The following is a 24,115-nucleotide window of genomic DNA, read 5'->3' on the forward strand; positions in this document are numbered from 1 at the left end:
AGTTACTTGAAATGGAATTGAAACTACCCTATTAAGATTTTCTTTAAACTTGTGGCATGAGGAAAAGGGTTAATGTTTAAAACAATCTTAAATGGAAAGCAAATGTGACTTTAATGCACAGTTTATATTAGTATGTATGAAAAGCACTGAGAAAGTAGAAGTGAAGCAAATAGTGCAAATTAATGTAGTACCAATGGGAGGATTTCTGTCCTATTAGGTGAAGATAGAATAATGTTAATTAAACATGCTAAAAGAACAAATTGCTGTTTCATTAAAGGTCTAAAGTTATTATTTATATAAACAACTACACAACTTATAAACAGTGAAATGAGATCAGAAATTGGGGGGCGGGGACAAAACCCAAAATGTTTTTCACTTGAGTATGTTTGACAAGGCGTGGCTTTTGTCTCTGATAACTGACAACTCCGCTTTGTTGTTGTGTGTTCTTGTACCTCCTGGCTGCTGATCGAGCCCGCAGTGGTGCCAGCTCCGTGAGGAATGTCAGTAGACGGGAGCAAAAGGGACATTAAATGGTTGACACTGAGGGATGGCAATAAATGAGATGGGAGCTAAATATATAGGTTTGTGACATTCTGGCAGCTGGCTTAAGTCCTGCTGTTTGTTGCTTGGGTACACTAGCCTTAAAAAGGAAGAGAATGCATTGTAGCACGAGGAAGAAAAAAACAGCTGGTGGCTTATCAGTCAGCCCTAATGACAGAGAAGGTTAAAGAGTTTGGAAGGACAAACTTTGAAAGAGTGCTTTTATTAGTAGCATAAAATTCTTAATTTTATATAAATAGTTTTATAAAACTAGTATAAAACTTTGCAGTTTTCTGTGGCTCGTTCAGTGCAAAAAGAAATTAATACTTCATTTGCTGTCCAAAGAAAGTTATTTTAAAAATTAACTTATTTACTTTTGATTCAAGCAATTTGTTAGGTGATTTTACAGTGACGTTCTTTTGATGTTTTCTCATTCCTTCATGGGACTCTTTGGAAACATTTTGATACTTGATTAAGTACCTTGCAGTTTAATACTTAATTTAGAAGAAAAAGGGTTTTTTTTGTAATAGATGAAAGTATGAATGCGCTCGAATGGTATCAACTTTATATACCTTAATCCCCCCGCCCCCTTATTACAGTTGTAGAAAAGTATCATGTGATTTAAATGTGATTTTATATTTGATGCATTTTCAAAATGAAAGTTAATGTTTGGAAAAATCAGTGTTTAATTGCTTAAAAGCCTCATATTTGATACGTAACTTATAACTACATCTAGTTCTTTTACATGCAGTAAAGGCCGTTAGAATGTAAGCTTGAAATGAGTCCAGCACCCTAGTTAGAAGATGAATCTTGCTTGATATTGTTTGCTGCTTCTTGTTGATTGAGGTTTCTACTGTTTCTTCTCAAGAACTTGTTCAGTTCTTGAACCCAAACTTGATTGTTTCTCCTGGCTTACAGCTGTCAGTTGACCCAAAGAGAAGTGAAGAGCAAACCTCATTTATGGCTCCTCAACAGGTAAACTAGTAATTAACAAGCCTTTCTGTCCTTTCATTGGTATCTGTGTTGGTGGGGCACCCTAGAGGCAGTCCTCCACTGGGTTTAACAGGTGAGAAGGAATAGGCCCAGCCTTTCCCTGAAAGAAGCTGTGGGCTAAAGAGAGTGAAACTGTACTCCAGCCTAAAAGCCTTTAGTGGAGAGGACTTTGCCATTTTTTCGTTCTTAAATATGGACAGGCTCCTTGTGCAGCAGCATAATCTGACAGGGTGGGAAGAGATCAGGAAATTCCAGATCTCCTCCTTTTAGGAGGAGCTGGTATGTGCCCTTCCTTGAAGTTAGTTGGAGTGTTTGTAGAAGGGAGGTGTAGCCCAGGAGCTTAGTGGCAGCTTTTCGAAGACTGCAACCATGATAGATGAGTCTCATTTGTCTTAATGTCAAGAGCTGTTTTTTTCCCATGATAGGAACAGCTTCTCCTTGTTACTATAGTACTATCGGAGTGGTTTTCTGTGAATTTGAGATGGTCTTGCATTAATTTATTGTCTTTGTATGTGTTTATCTTTTCTATGGGGAGTACTAAAATAGGCATGCCAAAGTTCAGGTGTACTGTACGTAGCATGATGATGCACTAGATACGGTTTTCAGACTTTGAGTAAAAGATATTAGAGAGATTTGAACTTCTCTGCTCAGGGAATTTGATGTGTTGTGTTTAGTCAGATTTACTTTTTTTATATACCTCTATAGAGAGATTTATGGCTGTGGAGCTATATAGTAACTTGAATATCTTCTCTTGTGTTTAGTACATGATATCATTTATGAAGTGCTGGTTACTTTTTGAATTAGCACAATAGCCTTTTCTGGATCTCCTTTTTGAATTCCCTAAGTTTTTTAGGTCAATGCAAATATTACCTACGTGGTACATGATACAAAAATATCAGAATAAATATCAGCAAAATTGTAGCTAATTTAATAAACTTGCCTTTATTCTTCTACCTATCTAATGCAAATGCTGATTGTTTATAATGTTAGCTTTTTTCCAAGTGATTATTTAATTCTGTACAGTAAAAAACAGAAGCACATAACTTTTATAGTTTTGTGTTAGACGTCAGTAATTTAAGAATTATTCTTAAATTAATTCTCTCAAACTTTGTAGTCCATTTATCTGATTTCCACTGCTTCTATTTAGAGCAACTTAAGCAGTGCAACTTCTGTAGTGTTTTAAAGTTTCTTGACTCTTTGACAATATAACGTAAGGTCTTTATGGCGGCAGTATAACTGGTTTTCACAAAAAATGTAGATCTCCATTTTGGTTTGTGTGGATTGCTTTCTAGCTTCCATCTGAAGGTTGTATTATCTAATGCCAAAAACTATATGATCGAGGTGTAATTTTGCTACAGAAAAATTAAGAAGGAAAAAAAAAATTCCTTATGCAATCCTAGGACAGTAAAACTTCTTAGTAATCACTTAATTTTAAACTAAATGGTAAATGGCTTGGCATAAATGTTTACATCTTGGGTTAATTTTTAGAAAACTAAATTGACTATTGGTTAGATGTGGTAATTTTTCAAATCTAGTAGGTTAGGATATTTAATTTTTTGGTATGCTGTTAGATAGAATGACCTTCTAATTAGCCAAAGAATTTGTGAACAAATGATGTTAGCTCTTTAACAGCTAATCTGGCAAAACAATGCCCTTGAGATTAAAGATACTATCTTTGTGTTAGCATATAAAAACATTTTTTTCATCTTTTCCACCTTTGATAACACATGTACACATTATGTTTAAAACATCAGGTGGAATCTTCTGCCCAGAGGAGCTGAAAATAGATTTTCTGGGAAGACTGTGTTATATTTTGTGGTTGAATGTGTGGATGAAAGTTATGTTGGTATACTAGATAACAAAAGAAATATATTTTGAAGATTTTGATTTTTGGATGTACAGGATTTACTACATCCTGAATTCTTATGGCTGCATTTTGATAACGAGTTCTGATAGATACGTAGTTCAAACAGATAACAAAGGAAACTGTATGTTGGCTCCTCTGACTAGTTTTAATGCGTTCAGTTAACTACGTTTAGCTACTGCTGAGGTTCTTCTGTCACGTGCATTACAATTTCTGTGCTAAAAATTAAGTGTTATTTAGATAAATTTCTAGCTATCGTGATAACATTTTATTTAAAAATTTGAACATCTGAATGAAACACCAAGTATTTAATCTGAATACTTGATAATTTACTCCGGTTCTGTTATAAAATGCAAGTTAAGAATTTGGAGAAAAAAGTTGTATACTTCAGTGTGTTGGTGGTGTTTTGTTGGTTTTGTTTTTTTGTTTGTTTGGTGTTTGTTTGTTTTTTAAATCTGTGCTCTGAGATTTCTTTTTTCTTTAATAAAGAAAGCTCTATTACCATTATTAAAATGACCTGGAAAGCTAGCCTGATTTTTTTTTTTTTATCCTTCCTTTTTTATAGATCTGATCTATTGTATTTACATGGGGCTTGTAAAGCTGTTTGTCAGTTAAACAAGCTCTCAAAGCCTTCAGCACAGAGGTTATTAGAGGTGAATAATGTGGATTTAAAGGATTTAGTAATTCATTCTAAATCCCAGCTATACTTTTAAATGCATTTTTATTTTTTGCTGTTTTTTAAAGGAACATTTTAAGCATTAGCATGCAGTCTGCTGAGTAAAAACTGTATTTTGTTGATACCACATGGATAATCTGGTTTGTCTAGTTCACAGCTGCAGTGATCAGAAAAAGATTGTGAGCTTTTTGAATGATCACCAGTGGCTGATATTCTGCTCAGTCAGAAACGAATGTAAATAATCTGGTAATTGGCAAGTCAGCTCTAGCAATAAAAATAACCTTGCAGAATTGTAGCGTCTTTAAATGGAATAAGTTGATATTTTTATTTTAAGATGGTTATGTTCTTTAATGTTGCTGTGCTGTCTTGGGGCTTTAACTGTACAGTACTGCTTCATAAAAACTATTTAGTTTTATTTATTTTAAACAATTTTATTTATCACCTAATTAAAACAACCTCAGTTTTTTATCTGAAATTACATGGTGTGCTGTTTATTTTGACATATTCCAGAACACAATTTGAAGCAATTTTTAATTTGTTAAATAATGTTATGTTGCCGGAATATAGGTACTAGCAAAGAGAACTTTATAGTTGAGTAGGGCTTGGGGCTACCCTTTGGAAAATGTAATACTTGTGATTCTTGTAACTAATAGAATTACTTTTTTTAAGTGAGAAAGAAAAATCTAAATACAAAAAAATCCTGATTTTCGGTATTAAAAATTCCTGACAGTTCTTATTTATTGTACTACCTGTTACTTAGAGCACTTCACTAATAAGAAACAGTAATAAAAGAGCAGTTCTTAAGGTAGACCAAACTGTTTATTATGGTAATCCATCCTTGAAATCATGAAAGCATGTATTGCTGATGTCTGATTGGGAAGGCTGCAATTCTTTATCTCACAGGGAGAATGAGGTGTTACTGTTCATCATGGATTCTTTACTGTCGTCTTATTAAAGCTTTACTGGAAAACATAGATAAATCTTTATCAACATTTCTTATTAAAAGACTGTGTGCAGTCTCTATATAGGCAAGATCTGTTTACTAATTGGCCAACAAATACTGAACATTATGCTCAGTTTTGGTCAGCCAAGTGGCTCGCAGCATGTGCGTGTTCATTCAAGAGATTTTAATTCTGAACATAATGTTAACTATTCAGGGTCTGAATTGTACTGATGCCATTTTACTAGCTTTCTAATAAGGTGAGTTAGAGGTTAAACAGCGCGGAGGAGGACTAACTTATGCATACCATGCAACAGAGAAATATCCCAGTACTTAGAACTGAGATTTAAGGTGTTCACCCCTCCCCAGACAGTGCTCACTAATGAGCTTGAAAAACTTTCTGGAGATCTTTCTCCATTCTGGAGATCCCATGGAATCTATACTGTTGCAATTGACTTAAGAAGTTGTGCTTAGAAAAATTTAAAAATAATCTAATTTAAAGGAACTTAAAATGTTACCAATACAATAACTGCTACAATAACTATGTTATGTAATACGTAGGTTAAATGTAGATCTGGGAAAGAGTAATAGATGTAGGTATTTGTATGGAGGGAACTCATTACTCTCTGTTACTAGCTGAGTTTTGCATTGTAACTTCTGAGACGTGTAATACGCAAAACCTCTGCACTAATGTATTATTTTCATATTCCTGTGGATGCTGATATTTTTGTATAATATATCACAGACTTCAATCCACTGAATGTTAACTTTGTTCTCCTGCTGCAAAAATACTATGTTTTAGTAATATGTTACAATTATGTCCATATCCTTTATTTTTGCATTAATAAATATTTTACTTTGAGAAGTTTTTGAACTAGACTAAGCTTGTCTTACTCCCACAATAATTATCAGTTCTTGCCCATAACAAGATGAGTTACTCTCTGGCTTTGTTTAAAAGTGATTATGATAACTGAATTAGGAACCAAAAAAAAATCCCCATAATCTGTGTTAAAAAAAGTATACAATGAGCTAAATAAAGATCAAACCAGTCTTAGAGAATTACATATGCACTGAAAATGATGCTTGGCCACTTACTAAACTAAGAAAAAGAAAAATCTTTTCATTATCTCTTTTTTTCACCACTTGATAAAGATTTTGCTGTTTTCTTTGTGACAGCTCAAATTTTAGAGAATTTGAACTACTTTAAATATTTTTAGCTGTAATGACCCTTTTATTAAATGTCAGGTATTAAATTTCTCACACTTGAAGTAATCCCGAAGGTATTTCAAATGGTTGAAATGGTGCTAGAGGTTTTGGTTTTATTTATCCAGCACAAAAGTACCTAATTGCAAATATGACAGATCCTAACTTTTTGAGGGTTGATATTCTGTGTTTTGTTCTCCAGCACTTTAATGGTTTTATTTTTGTGTTTAAGTGATGAAGAGATTATTTCATGATAATTTATATGCTTCAGTTTCTTACAGCACAGCATTTCTAATTTACTACTTAACTTCATCACTTAAATGCTTCAATACTTCTCATTTAGCTTTGATTATAGTATTAGAATGGCGTATGTCAGATACACCCAGCAAATATAAGTGGATATATTTGACATAAGCAGATTATACATGTCATACTGGTGTTCACTACATATGTACTTTGGCATTTACTTAGTTATTTCGCTTAGAAAACATGCTGTATTAAGGGATGGAGGGAATGTTTGTCATGCATTGCTGTCTGCAGCCTCTCTTGTATTACCAGTAGGTGTTTTTGGAAGAGACTTCAGGAAACGACTTCACTGTTTGTTGCTGGCAGTCTTAGCAACTACCTAAAGTTAGGTTGTATGTAAAAATTAATTTCTATATGTGGTTACTATTGTCTGTGTTCACTGTGCTGACAATGATAATACCATCTGCTTTGTCAGCCTCCTCTCCCTGTAAAATCTCATCAGATAGTCTGTTTTTCTTAACTATGCAAAACACTTGCCAAATTCCACTGGAGCATATTTAATCCTCAAAATACATGCTAATGCAGTTAATGAAAGATTTCGCAATTTCAAAATTATTTTATTCCTGAAACATTATGCTTTTCCTACTTGATTTCTTAAATGTGTACAAATGGCTGTATATGTAAACTTTTCATTCTTTGTTTTCAATTAATCTATGGTGTGGTCACTGAGTAAGCTGTGTATATGATGCACTTGTTTTCATTTAGTAGTAGTTCTTATTACTGCTTTTCTTCAACAAAAGCTGTATAGCTGTTTTCTGTTGTGATGAGTGTGGTGTTCAATCACTGGAAATACTTAATAAGGCATGAAATATATCTGAGGTTTTCTATTCATGAAAAAAAAGACTTTCTATTTCTGTAAACGCCACCTATCAAAAATCTAGTGGTATCATCTTCTGTACTGGATGAGATAGTGGCAATAGTTTGAAGTTTTTCAAGAAAATATTTTGACTGAAAAAATGGGGGGGGCTGTAAATATGAACTGAAAAGCTATGTCTTTAATCAATTTCTACTGTTATCTTACTATCGGTGGCTAATTTATTCATGGTCATTTTAGGTAAAGAAAAAAAAATTTAGGTATACATGTTAGTTCTCTTAAAAGTATGTCTATGTGTGTGTTTGTGTATATAAATATACATCACTACAGCTGCTCTTGTAAAAAAAAAAAAGAGCAAAGCCAACTTTGTGACAAAGTTTTCGTAGTGAAAATGGGTATATGGTCGTGATACATTAATTGAATATGTTATTGCTAGAAAGCATATTCAGTGTAAGGTAGGGTAAATTGCCCATTTAAGTTATTTCTATTCTCCTATAAAATGTTTCAGATTAAATTTCTGAGAAAGTAATCTCAAAGCTACCTATCTATAATGTTATGCTACGAGTTTTGTTTTCTTTATTAAACACTAAACTACCTAACTGAAAGTATAAAATCTTACCTTCTTAAGGTTTAATATGCTGTATTTTGTTTTCCAGTACCTCAAGTGGTTTTGTTCTTGTTTCAAGTTACAGGCTTTCTAAAAATCTTCAAGTGGTTTTGTTCTTGTTTCAAGTTACAGGCTTTCAAAAAATCTTCAAGTGGTTTTGTTCTTGTTTCAAGTTACAGGCTTTCAAAAAATCTAATTGGCCGTATATCTGATGTTTTTATGGTTATCTAAAACTCAGCTTAAAGCAACTCAAGCTATTTCTAATAAATGCAGAAATATTTTATGGAAAAATAACTGTATTACCAGTATCATAAAACAATGTTCCTTTAGAAAGAATGCGATAAAAAAACCCAACCCTGAATTTGCAAATTTTGATGGGTCAGTGAAAGCTTTTCTTGGGTTTAGAGCCTCATCTTCTGGGTATTTATGACATGTTTTGTCAGCATAGTGCTATTTTTTATCTTCTATGGTAGTATTTCCAATTTAAGTTTGCATATAAATATGTTTCAATTAAATGCATTAACTGCTTTTCTTCATCAAAACCATGCATGAAAATAAGTACTCAAATTTAATTGTAACTTTAAGACATTAATTAATACTTAAGAGTTATGTTAATCTTGCTCACAAAGAGTAGTCACATTTAACAAACAACATCATGAGTGTCATACACATTCATCATGCTTTCTTTTGAATGCCTTTTTCTTCTTGCTGCAGTTCCTTTGTGTCTCTTCGTTACTTCATTTCCACAGTTAGCCCTTTAGCCTGTAACTCTATCAGATTAAGTTCTCTCCCAAATGGTCATGGAAGGAGACTATTATGATCTGAAGACATAGAAGGTTCCCTCCAAAATGGCTAAACTGACTGTCAGCATTGCTGCTTAAGATAAAATTACCAGATATTCTCCATTATAACATCCAGTTTTCAGTTGCTTCTTAACGTTGATGTATTTTAACCACTGAACCGTGAAGAGTCTTGGTCTTCAGCTGGTTTTTATTTGGTGGGGAAAAGCATATGAAAATGAAGTGAGCAGGAAACGCTTGCTCTCCATGTCTTTAAAATGCAAACTAAAACACCAGGACATTTTGAACCACATTTTTGGGATGCTTTAGTTTGTTTAATGTATTACTATACAATCTGAAAGCTGATTTGGGTATGGGAAGGGTGAATATAAGGTACAGTTTTCTGTCTTCATGAAAATCCATTTACAGCTTGCCAGAGTTATGTCTAACACTTAAATGAGCTGTAAAATAAAATACTGTAATTGGAAAAAAATACGAATAAGGGAAGGGCGAAGCTGCTTTCTAACTGATGTAGAAGGAGTCTGAAGTTTTTGTGTCCTGTTACGGTTTAAAAAAAAAAAAAAGGAATTCGTGATATGTAAAGGTATTCTCAAAATGGAAAACATGTTTTCATGTATGGCATAACTATACTGAAGCTAATTTACAGGCAGTTAATTAAATAACGTCATCAAGAGTGGACATTTATGGTTATAAGTACTTAGTTGTAGTAATTACAGTTGGTTTTTTTAAGGAATTCAGAGGATTTATATGATTTTTTCTAAGTTGGAGATCAGAATATGAGACCAAATGCCAGATTACTAGAAACGTAGACACATTGCAAAGCATTTGTTGTGGATCATTGGTAAAGAAAGGGTTCTTTTTGTGTGTTTAGAATTTTTGCTGAATTTAAATGTTTATTATTATGTCTTAAAGTACTTTTAGTTAAAGTCAACATGAAGCATAGAGCATCTTTTGGTTTTGGTATAAAGAGGAACTACTGAGGTTTTCCTGAAGTTTTCCTTAAAATCATGTTTTAAGCTGTGTATAAAACATTTGTACTCAAATATGCATTGTATCTGAGGAACATACAAGCTTTCTAAGACTTTCTTGATTTCCTTAAGTTGAAATAGACTTTAAGAATAACTTGTTTTGGCTTTTTTCCAGTGATAAGTAACTAGCTCTGCAAATTCATTGTACAGGAAATCATTGAAACATTTGCTAATAAGATGGTAGAATAAATTAGTTTTTAATTGAGCAAAATAATTGTTGAGCAAATGTATGTGCTTATGTTCTTTCTTGCTAGATTTGGATATTTTAATCAAATCAGATTTCTCCAGTAATGAAGGAAAGAATTTTTTTCATCAGATAAATTAGATCTTGCCATATCTTACTTTCAGGTTTCAAAGGAAAACACAAAATACAAAAGGCACAATAACAGTATGAAATTTAGTACCACTGGACTCCCACAAGTTCCTCAGATTAACTTGCATGGAAAGTTTCTTAAATACTGCATTTCCCATACACTGTAAAAATCAGACACACTTCTTTGCAACCTCTTACTAATCAGCAGCTTTGAGTCTTTAGCATAGTTTGTTCTTATTTTCCTTTACTACTTTTGTTCTGGGTATAGAGGCTGGTGAGGCATAGAAAGACTGCAAAAGCACCCGTTCTGTTTGGAAAATAGTTTTCTATTCATGGGGAGTACAAGCAGTTTTTATCAGGGAATTTCTGATGCAGTGGACTTACTAGGTAGGACATCAGATAGAAATTTTGTCAGCTCTCGGGAGTATCAGTTGCTGCAGAGTAATCATTAATATCCCGGAGGAGGTGCAAACATTAAGATTTAGAGCCACTTTTTTCCTAATACATTTGTTTCTGCTTAAAAATCTTCAGTAACAAAGATCCTCATGTACAGAGTCTCCCAACATATCCTGTCTGTCTCTTTTCTTAAGAGTGTGTATTTTGGGCATCTTCCCAAAGAAAGGCATCAAATGTCTTTCTACAGGATCTTGCTGGTGCGTATTTTGTACTGCTGGAAACTTCAACCTTGTAAGGTTAGCAAGCTACTTCAGCACCTGAGCTCCACTAGATACTCTAATTCTTGGCTTTTTATGAATATTTAGTGTTGTATACTTCCTGGTTCCCTCCATTGTTCCTAAAATGTAAAGGGTTCTAGGTGGTTTATAGGATGCTTTTGTGTTTATACATGTCACAAACATGTTCTTCTGGAGGTTGTTTCTTGAGTTCTAATTTTGAGAACACAAAATTTGAGAACACAAAAATAAAACTTAGTTCAGCTTTTCTAAAAAAAAACCAGGAAAATAATTGTGAAATACCACGAGTGAAAATGTTAGACATATAAAAATATATTGAGTACAGAGATACATTAATTGTTGGTGAAGGAGAGACTAACTTGATAAAGGAAAATGAAGTATTTGATTGCTTTTTCTATATTGTTGATGTAGAAGCAGTTAATCTTAGCATGGGTCACTTCTGCTTAATTTTTAACACATTCTCTAATTCCAACATGTGTGAGGTTGGATACATTCAAAGTAATGCAGTCTTAAATTGGTCAAACTGATTTGTGAACCACTGCTGTTTATTCTCTAGCAATTCACTGGGAGTAAGGTGAATCCTAGAGGATTAGACAAGTGCAGAGTAAGAAATGCTGTAAGAAATTATAGGGAAATATTTCTAGTTTTGGCTCTGTACAAATGTTAGAACAAACAGTGTTCCTGAACACAGGTGTGTTATTTGTAGGGAAAAACAAAGCGATGAAGAAGAGTGCGATTGGGTGAGAGTAGGGGACAAAGAGCATGAGAAATCTTGAGTTAAATGTGATAAAGTTGGTCTTTTGAATTTGTCAGATGTGTCTGGTTCTGATAATTCTGTTTGATAATCTAGCTGGCCTGGCAGGTTACAGAAGCAGTAGCTGCTGATACAACTGGATTCTGATAAAACTTTTGAGATTGTCTAACTAGAAGGCTTAGTCTACACTGTGTTCCTGGTCCGCTGGTCACTACGCTCTCTACCTAGTCCCTTCACAAGAGAGTCAGAATTGTTTTTCCCTATGGAGTTCTCCGCTACAACTTTGAGACTGTAGTCTGAGGAACTGAATACTGACAGTGATCCATTGGTACAAAAGCTTGGGAACCATTTGTTAAAGCAATAATTGGCTTAAACTATGATAATTGATTACTGATGACTCCATTACGACTGCACCTCAGGTGGGGTCCTGCAGAGTTCTCCTTCAGCTTGGATCTCTTAACACATTTAAAAATAACTTGGTTGGTGGGATAGAAAGTATGCTTAGAAAACAATTAAGTCATACCAAATGCTTTTAAAGATGGAATTAAAATTCAAAACTGTCTTGAAATTAGTGTGGCTGAAGTCAACCAAATGTAGAGCAATATGTTGTTGTAGAGGGGCATAAAAGTTGTATATGAATACAAAACTGGGGAAAACTCAGAAGGCAGAAGTAATGGAGACGAGTGTCTGGGGTCAACGAATGTTGAACCAAACATAAGAACTGAATTTTTGGGGGAGGGAAAGAAGAAGCTGGGATGTGTTAATAGGAATGCAGTTTGTAAGATATAATTGTTCTGAGTAACTTAATCTTGTTGCGGTCTCAGTTGAAGTATTGCCTTGTCCAGGCATCTTGCTTTAAGAAATGAACAAATTGGAGGGTCCAAGAAGAGGTAACAAGAACGGTCAGAGTTTTAGAAAGAATACCTATCCGAAAAGGTTCAAGATGCTAATGCATAGAGTTTGGAGAGAAAAGACAGGGGGTTGAGCTACCATGGAACAATTTATAAAGGTTCTTTATAAGGAGAATATTCTGGGAGTAGTTGGAAAAGAAACTGGCTTAAATTGCAACACATTCTGTTAAATGTTAAGTCAGCAATTTCTCAACTAGACGCCACAATTCTAAATAGTGTTCAGACAACATGAATGAAGTTGCAAGCTTGAGAGTAATACAAATTCCTGCTTTTTTTCTTACTATCATAAATTGTTCTATTTAAATTTTATCAAAATTATCTTATCTTAGAATTTGATTATTCTTTTAATCCTGAGCCAAGCTAATAAAATATTAGAGGCTGCTGTTCTTCTTGGGAGATAGAGAATGTAATGATAGTCACCTTGTGTGTTGGTTAGAAGAGTGGTTTAAAGTCAGATTTGCAATATTATTTTAGCTTTACCAGTGGAATGGGATAGAGATCTAAAGATATAGTGTGCAGGAAGTGTGGTTGTGAAGAAAGGCAAGTAAGATTCTGTTTATTTAAGATAGTGGTATGATTTTTGGTGTTAAGCATGAAATGTGTAACAAATGCAGGATTGTGATAATATTTCGAGGCTGAACTTTATCACTTGTAGCTGGTTCATTGCTTTATCCAGTCTTAGTGAATCTTCCCTAATTTCCTATGATTCACAGTTTGTGTATGCATTCACAAGTGCCTTTAATATTTTTTTTTTTCCGCCTGACAGTTGATTCAGACTTCATAATATGTCTTTGCTTTTTTGAGTTTGGAATACTAAATAATTTGGGAGTGTACCTTCCCTATGAACAGTTTAGCCATTGTGGAACACGATTATTTTTGTTGAAGAACTTTCATTTGCTTGTGTTCATAATTTCTGCTCACTCCTAAATCATTTCTGGTCCTTGCAATTTTATAAGGATTTCAAATATGTTGAGTTGTAGTACTCAAAACCAATTTTAATTAGCTGATGAAATGAAAGGCAACAACTTCTTCATAACTCCATTGAATAGCTTTGTTTACCAGGATCTAAAATATCCAGACTTTCCTGACTGCAAAGTTTCTGTTCTCTTAATATCTTCTTTGAATTTAATCTTCAGTCTGAAATTTCCAGGTTTATGTATCCTTTGAGCCTGGTGCTTCATCTTTGCACTGTAGTTGTCACAGAGTACTGCTATATGTTCTTAATGCTATCTTCACTTAATGCTTTTTTTATTTATGTCATAATTTCCAGAATGTGTGATTGAAAATAATGAAAGGGAAAAAACCCTGGATAATAACTAGGAAATAATGTTATATATGGCTAAATGGCGGTATTACTGTTGTCTGCTGATGCTGAAGTTAGCCAACTAAACATGAAATACTTGCTCTATTTGTATGCATAACTAAATAAAGGATACAACTTACAAAAAATGACATGTGCTTTTGTCATGTGTCTGTATATACACATATATACATATATAAATATACACACACATATTTTATATATATGGCAAATAAAATGTTTTTCCAGAAACATTGCCCATGAAACCTAAAGTGAATACGTTAAAAGCCTCAGTTTTTTTTCTGTGGGAAATGCTATGGCACGGGTAGGTAAAGAAGAGTTTCTGTAGATGTGGATGGCCAGCCAGCAGTGTGCTGTCCAGAATGTTTTCTGCAGGCTCCTTAGCCGTAGGCAGGGAGCAAATGAATAGTGGGCTTAGGGGCCTTTCCTGAAGGTCCTGTGCTCTTATGGGACTGGATCTACACCTGGCACCCAATCCACCACATGGAAGCTGTGTGCGTGTCTGGTCATGCAACCAGAACCTGTGTATTTCTGTGATGTGATGCACATTTTTGGCCTACTAATGAGCATGTCTGGTCATGTTAGTGGTGAGGGAGGGTGGTTTGTAGTTTCTGTAAGAGCTCATACGACTTAATGAGGAGGAAATTAGGACTACCACTGCCCTAGACTACTGGGTGTTAAACTTAAAAACCTATTTTCACCTGAAACCTGTATCCCCCAAAGTAGGGGTCATGTAGGTATCTAATGTATGAAAATAGTACTTACCTCATTCTTTAACCTCAGGTATTTAGTGTAGTTGTTCTAAACTGATAAACACTTGATATTTGAGAGACAGAAATACATCTTGTTAAATTTTAAATTAATTTTGTTTACTTGCTTTTACAGAAATAATCTTTTTTTTTCCCCAGTTTAACTTTGTTGGAAGAATCCTTGGGCCCAGAGGACTAACAGCTAAACAGCTTGAGGCAGAAACAGGATGCAAGATAATGGTCCGAGGAAAGGGCTCAATGAGGGACAAAAAGAAGGTAAGCTCTTGAAAGGTAGCATAGTTTCAGATGCACAGTTTTATTTCCTAACATAGGGTAAGCTCATGTCTCTTATTCTTACTGGTTGTGTTTTTACTATATGCTTTTTCATTATCTAATGTTTTTTATAGACTTAGTAAATAACACAACCTACCCTAAGAAGTTAAATGTGTATGCTCCATAATGGTGCAGCTGGGAGTCTTAACTAGCAATTATAAAGTATTCTTCAGTAATAACTAACTCCTAATTGTGTCATGTTTCACAAGGTAAAGGTAAAAATTGAACTTAAATGTATTTTTCTAAGGAAGAGCTGTTAACCTTAAAGGTGTTCTTAATAACTTTCTTGTATTGAAATACCAAAGTAGTGATTTGTGCAAGTAGTGTGGATTGGAAAAAATGTTTAATGTATTTCTGGCAGTGAATTCTGTCTGAGTGAACCAAGAAGCACTGTGTTTCTGGATTTGTTTTGTGTTCAGGTGGAGTTGCAATGTAATTAGGGCTGTCCTATCCTGTAATATACATGTTCTGCCCATATAACTACAGAAACTACCCTTTTCAAGATAGAGCCACCCTGAATGTCAAGTTGCTGTGTTGGTAACTCATGGAAGTAATTTATTTTTGCAGGTTTATTTTCTAGCTACTTCCCTCCACCTCTGGTTACTACTGCTGAAGTTGCACGAGCATCTTCACTGTAGTTTTGAAATGTGCATTTAACAGTACTCTTTTCCTCTTTATTCCTATAAGTATTATTTCTTTTGGTTCTTTCTTTAGAAAACCCCCTCTTTTCCTTATCTGATAGCCACATAATACATTCTATTGATACATATGTAGCAAATAACAATTAAAAGAGAAAGCTAATGTCTACCCAGTTAAAAATCTCAGACTTCCCAGAGCTTATGACTGTGTCACTTTCAAACTTCATTTGATGTCTCTTGTTTTCATAATCTGCTGTAATACTGTCACCACCCTTTTTCTTATTCTCCCTGTAGCTATTTTGGATGTTTAGATAGCCAGCTTTTGACCAAAGATCTATTCTAACCTATGAGAGTTTTTGGTTGTTAAGGTTCTGTAGAAGTAAGAGGGTGATTCTGTCTTAAATGCTTGATTTATGAAGGTTTCTTTTTTTAAAACATTATAGTTTATGTCCTGAATTCCTTCTACCTCTTGGCTGGGGGGACATTTAACATATAAACGAATCCTACTGTTACGGGGTTTTAAACTGTAAATGGGTAACTAGAACTTGCAGAGTTGATATTTTTGTACAGGATTTTGAAACACAGATTTCCTATAACTGGGGGGGGTGGTAGGAGACATTAAAATTTCTAAGTATTAAAATTTCAGCATGTTTCACCTGACATATCAAATTGTCTGGGTGTAGATGCTATATTGTGAACAATCTTAATTACTTAGCTTGTATATGACTATTCTATTGTATTGTTTAAAAAAAACAAGATATCCTGGGGCAGGAGATGTAGTGAAAATATTGCCTCCCTTTAAGAGTTTGCAAACTTCACCTAGTTTTCATAAGAGAAGACTATTCAATCTACTCTTGAAAGCTACCACTTTTGGGCTGGTAGATTAATTAGACATTAAGACTTCTGATTACATGTGTAACAAAGTAAATCTTCACTACATGGAATATAATAAAATTTAGTTTGCAATGAATAAATTCTCAAACTATCAATTCCGAAGACAAGTACCGATACCTTAAAAAAAAGTGAGTACTTAAAAGTTCATTCACCTTTTTTCCGTTTTAAACATAGTTTTTAAAACACGACGTTTTTTATAAATAATACAATTCTTATCTTCATTTATGAGCAGAATTTAAGTTTATTGCTGCTCCCCCTTTGTTTTAGGAATGGTAATTCTAGGTCAGGGTAGTTCATCAGAAGTTAGGTTATGTAACTTTTTTCTGAATTAAAATGTTAGTTCTGGTTCATTTATGTTCATAGATATCATAAGCTAAAACATTTAGGCATCTATTCTTCAGAAACTTTATAAGTATAGATTGAGGCCCCAAGCTTAATGGTCCAGAAATTACGTCTCACTGTTAGTAGTGAATGTATGTATATTTAAGATAATCATTAACAATGATGCTCTGATACATCCTTAAAAGTTTTGCAGATTGGCTTTGCTGTGTGGAAAAGCACACTTAGTTGTGTTAGCCATAGCTATACTTGCAAACCGCTACAGCAGTGTAAAAAGAAAGAAGAAAAACTGCAACTGAGGCCTCAATTTTTCTTCTGAAGAGATCCATGCCCCTGTAAATGTTTCATTTGCGGAGCCTTTCATAGAAAGCACTTAGAAGAGTAAAGATTACTTCAGATTTCTGGAAATTGCTGTGTGTTCCTTGGCCTACATGTCATAATCCCCCCCACTCCATCTCTTCCCTGTCCTTCTTGTTCATATTAGCCTGAACAGAAACCAAAGTGGCCCAATGAATTCCACATCAGGTATGGTAGCCATTTTCCAGGGTGTGACTACAGTGCATTTTTGTTAGAGCTGTACAGCCTTCATTCTTTGAATGCTTTTTATATTAGGTCCCACTGAAGATATGTCCAGCTACTGAAGACGTTCTGTTTCTATGCTATCAGCAGACAGGCACTTACGCACCACCAGCCAGTGTAGTACGTGTGTACACACCATGTCCTTTGTTACTCTCAGCTGCCAGCTAGGATAAGCACATTCTCTGCAATGTTGCTGGTCACCACCACATGTTCTGACCTATCCGTTCAACATTCATGTAGGTCTTGGAGTTTGTGAAATGTCTGTTACAGAATCACAGAATGTGGAGGTTGGAAGGGATCTCTGGGGGTTCTCTTGTCTAACATCTCTCCTCAAGCAGGGTCACCTAGAACAGGTTGCCTAGGACCGTGTCCAGACGGCTGTTGTATTTAGTGCCCACAACCTCCCACCACTGTGCTTCAGAACCTGTCCTCTCCTGTGGGGAGTCATCTCTCTAGATAGCTTGGGCAGGTTCACTGTCTGGGGAAGTGGTATTTTTGGAATTATTTCCCTCACTCTCCCCACTTTTTCTTTTTTTATAGCTGTTCAAAGGAGAATAGGCAACGTGAGTTACTGGAGTTTTGTTTTTGAGAAAAAGCTTAGAGGAGCTGAGACCTTCTGAGTATGAGTCACCTGTTTTTTGGAAGTTTAGTAAGAAAAGGAAAGGTGTCTTCAACAAGGACAAGTTCTGTGTGGCAGATCAGCTAGAACTTCGTACACATTAAAAGCCACAAACTGATCCGGTCAGCGCTTTAGTGCCCGTTACCTCTTCTGAGTTGTCTGTTGTGTGATATTTTTGGAGCACAGAATACTTGACCATTGATGATTTCATGAGATAATACTACAGTTAGTGTTGAATATCATATAGTTTAATATGTTTGAATGATATAATAGTATAATATATTTGAATACCAGATAGTATAATATTGGTTGTAAACCTATTTTTATGCCATCCATTCCTAATCTTTCTGTAGCTCTTTTGCTCTCCTGAGGTGATTGGTATTAGTCAGTAGTTTATCTTTGTCAGACTGGACTTTTTGTTGCTATACCATTGTTGCTGCAGTAGGAAGAATTCCATAATCATTGATTATGATGCAGTTTGTGACGCATCCCAATAAGATGCTGCTTCTAAAAATAAAGATTTGGAAGCTGTATTCAATACATGATAATCACAAACAGACTAAAGTAAGAACGAGTGACATTTATCAGTTTGGGGAGTAAGTACACTTCCTGCTATTGGTTCTTGCCTCTTTTCCTGATGAATTATACTTAGAGATGAACTCCTTAATCTTGCAGTGCAAGATGACCACCTTCTTTGGCAGTCAGTGCCTTTTAATGATAACCACCTTTTCTTTTGTTTTCTCAAGGGACATCTCTCTTTGCAGGTACTACTTCAAAATGCTAATGCACTTCAAAGTGTAAAATACAGAAATAATAGTATTCTCTCATGGAAGGTTGGGTTATGCTAATTGCTTTTTAAAACCCTTTCCTTTCATCTAGGGTCAATGTTATTTAGAAAAGCGAGTATTCAAGATTTTTCCAGTTTTTGACTGAATTGCTTTGAAATGTGGAGGAGAGAAGAAATGCGGGTTAATTTGTATGTATATTTTGTAAGTATATTTCATATCTGCAAACTTGATTGCCCAGTGCTAGTTATAAAAGAAACCTTATTGGATGTGGGAAGGGATTAATTACTAAACCAGTGTCAATCTGTAATGTGACAATTACATGGTACTAAATACCATCTCCTAGAGTAAACTGTCCCTCTACTTTTCTCTTCCTACCTTGTTAGTGGTTGAAGAATCTAAGAGAAAATACAAAGACTGACATGCTGGAAAATAAACCATCCGGATTTGCTCTGTCGAAAATTTTACTCTCCTGTGTGAGCCTATAAACAGAAGTAATGAATTAAAAATCTTTGTTACATGGCCAAATCACTTGAACTAGCATCAAATCTTGAAACTTGCTGACAGATTTCCCCCAGAAAGTAAGGGAAATCCTCAAATCATTTGTATCTGAGGCTCAGCTGGTAATCAGAACATCTCTCTAGGCAGCTTTAGACAAATTTAAAATCAAAACCTTAATTACTGAGAATATTGTGATTAGAGCCTGGAGGTACTTGAAGGAGATTATTGGGGAGGGGAGAGGGGTTGCAAGCATTCATCAAAAGCTAATGAATGTGTAACTTTATTAAGACCAAGGCATTTTTTGCTTAGTCTGAATGCACCTTTCATTAGGTAGTGAGGAAAACTAGCAATTTTCACGCCAATCAAAGAATGCTGCTTAATAAAAGGGAAGACCAATGATGGATAAGCAAAACACTGTTTTTTGTCACCTCCCTTGTCTTACAAGAATTCCATAGAACAGACATTGACACAGCCATAGGGAGTCAGCTCTGTGCTCTTGAACACATTGACTGCCATTTTCTCACTTAGAGGGGTATGCAGCTTTATGGCATCAGGCTGCTGGCTTCTGGCAGTCTTGGTCAACTAAATTGTTTTTTCCCATTTCTTCCTACTTTTTTTAGTCAAGAATCTCCTCTAGAACAGTGTGTGAGAAGGCATCATGCGTTTTTACTTCATGAGGAAGCATCTCATTGTGATATACAGAATTTTTTTCTTACAATTGGTTGTTTCAAAGAGAAAGGCAGGCAGCTATGCAGTTCTAAATTTGAAAAACTCAATGCCTTCATCCACTGCAGCAGCTTCAAATCTCTTGCTCTTTGTTCTGTATTAGATTGTTTGAACTGATTTGTGGTTCCTGACCTACAGCTTACTTGTTCCTACATCACTGTTCACCTTGCAAGCAGAAATTACGTAAGGTTTCATGAAAGACAAGCTCTCGGTTAGTACCAGTCTTGACCTTTGGCTGGTGCACAGTTGTCACAGTAAATAGATAATTCCACTTCATCGGACTCTCCAGTTTTGGGTTTTTTTTAATAGCAAGGCTAAAAAGGAATTAAAAAATTATCCTTAGTACCTACACAAAGCTTGAGGAGAAGATTAGAGTGGAAAAATTCAACTGTGTTGTGATCAGGATATTTTACTATGTTTATATACTGCATAGAATTGGATATATAATTGAAGTATTATATATTTGTAATATTTTAATACCTTTTAGTCTCTGAAATACCATCAGATATTCAATGTCTTAACAAACATTCAGTTTAGCTTATAAAGTGAAGTTACTGACATTAAATAATACGTACTTTGTAATGTGTCTTGTTAAACAAGCCCTGTTATTGCTACCCTAATTATAGGATGCTCAACTTTTACATTTTGTAAAAAGTACTATGTGTGAACAAATAATAAAGCTATGGTGCTGACACATATGTTGAAATGGAATATATTTAGGATATGGTAGCAAATAGTGAAGTTGTTCTGTGTTTGAGAATGAACTGTTGACCAGCCATTATTATTCTTGTCTTCTGGGAATAAATTGCATGGCTCAGGCCTGTTGCCTCTAAAATCTGCCTCTGCACAGAAGCATGTTGCTGCTGTTTGACAGTTTCATATATCTGTGTTGAGAAATGGCCACGGTTTGGAATTGCAATTTTAAAAAATTCTGTAACTAGTTGCAAAGGTGGGGTTTTGAGTATTTGTCAGTACTGTTAGGAATAACAGGGGAAAAAATAAGTGACTGCGGATATTGGCATGTGAAAGTGAAAAGCAAGTCCATATACGTAACACGTGACTAGAATGACTGTCCTTTTATTTAAAAAAAAAAAAATCCCTTTCTGACAATGTCAGTGTGGTTTCTGGAGGTCAGATGCTTACTTTTACATTTAGAACTATAGATATCAGAATTCCTTGTCAATATCCATCATCGGGGTACTATTTGTTAAAATTAATTGTCTACTACTTACTGGAAGTTCTCTGGCTGAGGCAGTGTGGAGTAGCAGTTCAGCATGTTGGATATCATGGATCGTGCTTTATTAACTTCTGATATGAAAGCTGCAACTTGTCTATGTAAGAGACTGCCAAACTGATGGTTACATTCACTTGTAATTGCTATAAACTTGTGTGACTACATTAAAAGTCATTGTATGAGCAGGCTGCTCAGCTAAGATTGAGATATTACCTATAAAGCATGTTCCTGAATCTACTGCATTCGGGTTATAAACTTTTAATAGAAAATTACTTAAGGCAATCAGAATGCAGAATTTAATTGTTCCCAGGGTAATATCTTAACTTTAGCGTCTTAGCATCTTCTACAGTGACATTTCGTCTAAACACACTTTCTCATGAGTATGCATGTCTGCATTAAATTTGATTTCTCAAACTGATTCATCAAACTTGGGAGGCTTTCTTCATACTTAATTTTTGACCACTGTAGTAATTGGCCTTTTATTCTTAAACTAACTTTAAACAAAAAAGTCATATTCATATAAAGATACTACTGAACTTATATATTCAACATATCACAACTGCCATTTTAATACACAGTGAAGAAGGTACCGTATTAAGCTGTGTGAGAATTCGTATGTAGCTGTATGGTGAAGAAAAATCCTCTAGCTTAGAATCCAAGCCTGTTTATTAGATGTCACTTTGCCTTCCTAGAGGTTCATTGTAAAACATAAGATGTAATGAAAATAATTTTGGTTGCTTGTAAACTAGTATTTTTTTTCAGTAGTGAGTACTTCAGAGAATAGGCTTTTCTGTTCCAATTTTAAAACCTTTATTGCATTTATAATCACTTATTTTGAATGCAGGAGGAGTTGTAAAGCTGGATTTTATTATTATTATTTGTTATTAAATAATTGCTTTTTCTCTTTTCACCCACAAAACAGAAGTCTCTTGAGTTATACCCCTGGTAGTCTGGGAGTGGTGACCCTCTGAAGAAATAAGAATTTACACTATTAGCTAATAGTATAAAAAAGAGAAAAAGTCATCACAAAAAAAAAAAAAAATTCCTCTTAGCAAGTTACTGGTTTAATTACATAATTAAATGCTAAAGGCTGACTAGTAGAAACTATACTTCAGGAAATTCAAAAGGCAGCAATGTTGAAGGTAACAGATGATATTTCTTGAATTACCCCGACTGAAGGCTGACTCCTTTTAAGCCTGTTTATGGGGGTTTTGTAGTCCAGAGTCTCTAGAGCATCATCTTTGAAATCTTACCTGCATACATCTTTAAGTAAAAAACATTCAGTTCACATTGATAGTAGTGAAGAATACAGTGTAGGCACAATTAGCTTACTTATGTATGGGAATGTGAATTTTACAAGAAGATAATGTTTTCCTTAAGTTTTACATAAGATTTGACAAACACTTCTTACTTGAAGTAATTTATTGCAAAAGACTTTTCACTTAACAGTCTGAGGAACGCTCTTACTTTAAGAGCAGAATTATTTTATTTTGAAGGACAGAAAAATTTAGCTTCCTGAGGGCCTTAAGAACTATTGAAAGCAATATTAGTCTATCAGAAAATACTACTGATACGTAGCTGATGCAATGCATCTTTTTAGATAGATTTATTTCATACATACCATTGCTTTTTATTGGCTACATACTGAATATATCCAGTATATATTGGATATGTTTCTGCATGTGCTCAATACAAAGTTGCAGCTTTGAGCAGATTTTAACACTATTAAGGCACGTTTTCCTATGTAATGTGAAAAGTAGCTGAAGCCTTTGACTATGATTAACATTAATATCAAAACTTGTTTATATGTCATTTTGTTCTGAAAGCAGTTAAATTGGTAAATAGTTAACTGGTTATTGAGCTAATTAGGTATGGAAACAACTGACTTAATGGCATTAAAGAAGTATTTTGTTAAAGACACTGGAAGCTGTAGACTGGAAGAATGTAATCAAAGCCACACAAGTAGAAGCCAACTTGTATTATACTTTACTTTCCTTTTGCTTTTCTGTCAGTTCCCTTTGAGCAAAAAACCTTATGATCAAGATTATTTTGAAATTGGAGAAAAGTAGCACAAAGTGTAGTGGAAAAAGTCTATGTCAAGGGAATCTTGAATCATTGCCTGAACATCTGTGTATAAAGAAGTCTCTATTTTATGAATTAAAATTCTACATCTATTGAACAATAATTGACTCATCTTAATCTGTACCGTGGTAGAAACTGTCTTGCTGCAAAATTACTCCGAAGCTTTTGTTAGGTGGGAAGCACAGAGGGTATTAATTGTGTTACAAAAAGGCTACAGCTCACAGCTGTTTATATCTGGCATTTGAAGAGAAGTTTTGAAAGGCTTGGGGGACAATTCATACTGAATTGTTTTGAGGTATTGACAAAATTGTCTGCAAACATCTATCTGCATTTTACTTTGTCTAGCAAAGTAGTGAAAGAAGTGAATGGTTTAAATAATGAAAATCTACTGTAACCTTAAAGTTTTTCCACACTTATTCAGCAGAAGAAGATGAGACACAAGTTACTGAACGAGGCAAGACTTGTTTTAGCAGAGTATGGGCATTCTTATGTATAGTCATATGATTTCTTAAAACTTTAATCTTCTCTTGCAGGGGTAATAGTGTTGAGCATTATCTAATAATACTAAACCGAGGGAGTTGATTCTTGTGAGATTCCACAAATGATTGATTCAGTGATATTTCACTATCTTCATGATGCTCTGTGAAGGACAACTAGTGGTTTTGCAGACTTTACCACTGTTCTCATTTATCAGCACCACTAAACTCTTTCTGAATTCTAGATTTCTCTAGGCTATAACCTTAACTATTGGGCTGCCCTTCAGTTGATGATTCCGTGTTTGGCATGTGGCTGGCTTTTTTGGAACTTTCTTACAAATTAATGTTGTGATATTATAAGCTTGCTTACCAGAAATAATTCGTGTTCGGGGTTGTGT

General features: G+C 34.6%; 1 protein-coding gene across 21 annotated transcripts in view; it reads left to right on the top strand.

Moving 5' to 3' along the window:
• The window catches only part of QKI (QKI, KH domain containing RNA binding), a 165,804-nt gene that overhangs the window by 52,732 nt on the left and 88,957 nt on the right, over positions 1-24,115 (top strand). For all 21 annotated transcript variants that reach the window (XM_075146305.1, XM_075146294.1, XM_075146301.1 and 18 more), the window contains one exon: positions 14,671-14,787. In XM_075146305.1, the coding sequence (XP_075002406.1) occupies positions 14,671-14,787 (117 nt within the window). The remainder of the gene's footprint in view (positions 1-14,670; positions 14,788-24,115) is intronic.

This window comes from Calonectris borealis, chromosome 3 (genome assembly GCF_964195595.1).
Source record: "Calonectris borealis chromosome 3, bCalBor7.hap1.2, whole genome shotgun sequence".
Classification (NCBI taxonomy): domain Eukaryota; kingdom Metazoa; phylum Chordata; class Aves; order Procellariiformes; family Procellariidae; genus Calonectris; species Calonectris borealis.